General features: G+C 37.8%; 1 protein-coding gene across 1 annotated transcript; it reads left to right on the top strand.

The window, feature by feature from the left end:
- Positions 1–919: 919 nt before the first annotated feature.
- Positions 920–3,151, top strand: LOC138022115 (uncharacterized). Its single transcript, XM_068869142.1, has 4 exons — positions 920–1,405; positions 1,483–1,667; positions 1,972–2,139; positions 2,773–3,151. The coding sequence occupies exons 1-4, from the start codon at positions 1,066–1,068 to the stop codon at positions 2,917–2,919; spliced, it is 840 nt and encodes a 279-aa protein (XP_068725243.1). The 5' UTR covers positions 920–1,065; the 3' UTR covers positions 2,920–3,151.
- The last annotated feature ends 809 nt before the right edge of the window (positions 3,152–3,960 follow it).

Below are 3,960 nucleotides of genomic sequence, written 5' to 3'. Positions count from 1 at the left end.
GAGATATTATGCCTCTTCCGAAGTTGAACATTTCCATCATTCTGTCTATTGCATCAGTTGCTCTGCATATAGCAAGGCAACAAACCAAGATTGAAGACAGCGCAGATAACTTGATTGATAAGGATAATACTTAAATGCAACATGAACGTTTTTACTTCATCTCCTGGAATAAGTAAGGGTAGAAAATTCCGTTAAATTACTTTATTATAAGTTAAATGATATTCCAAATGGTCTGGATAGCACAAGTGTTACTAATATTTAAAAAAATACAACCACACTTTTGAATTTTCGGAACATGTTTCGATGTCTATATATATATATATATATTATATAATATATATTATATATATAATATATACACCCGTTTACAAAAACGTTGCAATTTCAAAGTATATATGATATATATATGTCTTTTGTTTTCTCGTCAAAAAGGTGTTGACAGGAAAAATAATATGGGGCCATTTTTACAAAAGGAAAGAACAATAGCTGCTGTCAAACCTTTTGTAGGGTTCGAAATAATTAATGTCCATAAAACAAAAGAAGAAAGCGAACATAACAGTACCTAATTAGCAAGGCCTAATCGGACTAACAATGGTTCTTCTGTCCTCCGCAATTTTAGTCCGGTTTATGAAAGTCTACCCCAAAACACGTATTGTTTGCGATTGCTTGTCATGCCGACAAAGCCACGAACTATTGTCATCCTCCGGATGCAATAGCGAGGAAGCACGAGTAGCACTTTACTCATGGTTTTGCTTATAATAGCCCTTTTCACGGTTAGTTTTTCTCATTTGCATTACAATGTAATCTAACGTGGGAGGGAGGCAATTTCGGGTTGAAACTACAAAATAGCCCAAAATTGCCTCACATACATGCCAGATTACATTGTAATGCAAATGAGAAAAACTAACCGTGAAAAGGGCTATTCTGCTCGATTTCGGCCTTGCTGGCATGAGCCCCGTGCGATGGTGAATCATTCAAGGTTTAAATGACTTAAATGCGTCATAAATTTTGGTTGGTTCGGGGATGTTTTGTTTTGCGGATTTATAGACCACACACATCTTTGTGATGGCTACCCGTAAATTATTAGTTCGGGTAATGAACGACCCCAACAATAAGAGAACTTTTAAAAAATTCAGGATTGAAGAGTTCCCGGAGATGGATGTACAGAGTACCACGCGAATGCTTGTTGATATGTATGGAGAACACCTTGGTTTCAGTGAGGCAGAAAGGGCTGAAATTGGTTATATCGGCTATTCAAACAAAAAATTTAAAATTACATCAAATGATGACCTTCAGAGGGCTTTCGAAAGTGGCGAACTGCACAAGAATCAGCAAGCAGTCTTCTATATATGTAGAAAGCAGGAAGAGAGCGCTTCAAAACGAACTGCCAAAGATGTCGCGCAAGGTAATTATAACTCTTATTGTTCGTTTTGAGTTGTTCATTTGTTTTTATAACATTAATTTTTTTAACGTTTTTCTTAGGAAAAACAGCCCCAGTGCAAGTGTCCCCAGACGACAGCGAGACAGATTCGGACGATTCCTCGAAAAACAAGAGACCACGAAAACAGTCGAAGGGAAAATCACTGGAAAAAACTATCGAACGACTACGTTCCATCCACGAAGATAAGTGGGGCCTCGGAGAATACAGGCTGTGGGCAACCGCATTGGTAAATTCGAGGAGACGTGAACATAAACCATTTTTTTTTATCATGTATTTCTACGTAGTTTCCACTTGTATGATTTTGGGCTTTCATGTTTTGAATTTTTTTCAAGAAGAACAAAGCAAAGCGTAATGAACAAATGTATATTGAATACTCAGGTTTGATGGGAGCTAAGTGCGTTTTTGTTGATCTGTTGGTTAAAGTGGCTTTATGAAAATATTACCATTCAGTGTCATTTCCTTAAAATCGCTGGTCATGAATGGCTCGGGTACTTTTCAGCGTTAATTCAGTGTAACTTTAATTTCCACAGGAAAGGGGACATCACAGTAGTTATCAAGAGCCACCAGACTACCCTGTATTCTCAAATACTTCCAAGAAACGAACCAAAAGCGCATCTGAGCTTACACAAGCATTAACTGAAGTAGCATCTGTATTTCTAAAAAGCAGCAGATCCGACGTATCTTCCCATGCTGAACAGGTAAGTGTCCAAGCTTGTTTGAATTGAATAGTTAAAGATTGATTGACAAAACACATGGGCAACTGTGAGTTTTTTCAAGTCTCCTTCAACGTACTTCTTTTATCGCTTACGTTCTCTAAAACAACTAACAAATAGATTAAGAATATTTTTTCTTTCCCAAAGGAAAGAAATGGTTTTATGTTGATTGCGACGTTTTGAGCAACTTTCCAGCTTCCAGTTGGGGCATTCCTGCCATCCGGGATGTCATTCCTTGGTAAACCTTATAAGGCATACAAACAAAGCGTGACTTCTCTTTCACTCGCTTCTACAAGCAAGTAAAGATCAAATTTCCGTCCCTCCCTCTCTCCCTCCCTGTTTTCTGTCGTTTGCATATAGTGGGTTTGCCCTCACCTTTCCTGGGACTACGCCTTTTAGATTTGGCTTTTCCCATGTTACTATAATGAGTTTTAATAAACGGCCATGCCCATCAGGGCTTGGCCGAAATTTATCCATACACATGATTCAATTACTGTTGTCCTGTCAAGCGGAGCTCGCCCTAAGCAACACCTTGCCAACAGTAGTTATCTTTAGGATAAGGAGCATGAAGCTTCAAGATAAAAAAATATGATTTTTGTCTACATCTGACCTCCTTAGGCATCCGCTGATAAAGCCACATACAACAGGACAGAGCTATTAAAACAGATGCAGATGCTAAGCGAGCTATACCAATCAGGAGCTCTCTCCAAAGAAGAATTCGAAGAACAGAAGAAAAATGTCCTGCGTGACATCTCAAAATGTTAGCCCAAAGTAACAGATGTAATAAATTGTTTTATTTTTATTGTGTTATTTAAGGATTTAAATAATCCACATTCCTGGACTTTAAAGAGATCTTTACTTAAAAATGACAATAAAAAAAGGAAAGAAAAGAAAAGATTCTGAAACGGCTGTGGATAGTGTGTCTTTCGTGAACGTACCATACCATCTTGACCTCGGCCGATATTCCCCTAGTGCGCACTTGGTTTAAATATACTATACGGTGTTTAACATTTACTTGACTTTTCACCCATCGGGCAAGCTGCTAAGGCGTGGGAAACTAAAAAAGTGCGACGTTGAAAACATAATTTGCTTAATAAATGGAGCTTTCCACGATCTCGGGAAGGAACAACCCGTTGAATTTTAATTTTTCTTGACTGACTTCTATTGATAGATGATTTTAATAAATTTGGAACAAACTGAAAGAAAGACACAACACAGTATTTATCGGACTTGTGAACAGGGGAGTATTGTTTGGAACCCCACTTTTAGGCTTGTCTACGTGTAATTGGAGTTGTTGTCGAAGGGAAGTGATAACAGTACCTTCTGTATCATAAGGAATTAAAGATAGGATTAAGTTGTTGCTGAAAGTAGGATAGAGCAATTCTTCAGCCTGCCGTGGTGTGAGGACGCTACGGCAGAGCTCCGTCAAGTTTTAGCTGGGAGTGCCAGTTAAAAAGTACACAGTTGACCCGCCTAGATTAGATTTACTATTTGCGAGCGAACTGTAAAAAAATTAAGAATTGTAATGTTATATTGTGACAATAAAGTTCAAAGTTCAAGTAAAGTTCAAGAATGTCCACTTTATTTTAATACGTCTATGTTTGATTTTACTTATACCACCGTATACATAAACTTTCAAATCTGAATCCAGTCAATTTATAAGTACAGTTCTACGGCAATGACTGGGTGACTGTAAATGAATGTTCGTTACGAATAACCACAGTGTGTATAAAGTGATTGTACATCACTTCTAGTGACGTGAAAGAATCCCCTCAATATCATTTCTTGTGGGTCTGGCGTGATAAG

The sequence above is a fragment of the Montipora capricornis genome, chromosome 10, assembly GCF_036669925.1.
Source record: "Montipora capricornis isolate CH-2021 chromosome 10, ASM3666992v2, whole genome shotgun sequence".
Classification (NCBI taxonomy): Eukaryota; Metazoa; Cnidaria; class Anthozoa; order Scleractinia; family Acroporidae; genus Montipora; species Montipora capricornis.
Note: the sequence above shows the minus strand (reverse complement) of the source record. Positions and strands in the feature narration are given on the sequence as shown.

Coding starts and splice junctions, on each gene's coding strand:
- LOC138022115 (XM_068869142.1), top strand. CDS start 1,066: ATGGCTACCCGTAAATTATTAGTTCGGGTAATGAACGACCCCAACAAT. Junction 1,406..1,482: donor TGCCAAAGATGTCGCGCAAG/GTAATTATAACT, acceptor CGTTTTTCTTAG/GAAAAACAGCCCCAGTGCAA. Junction 1,668..1,971: donor GGCTGTGGGCAACCGCATTG/GTAAATTCGAGG, acceptor TAATTTCCACAG/GAAAGGGGACATCACAGTAG.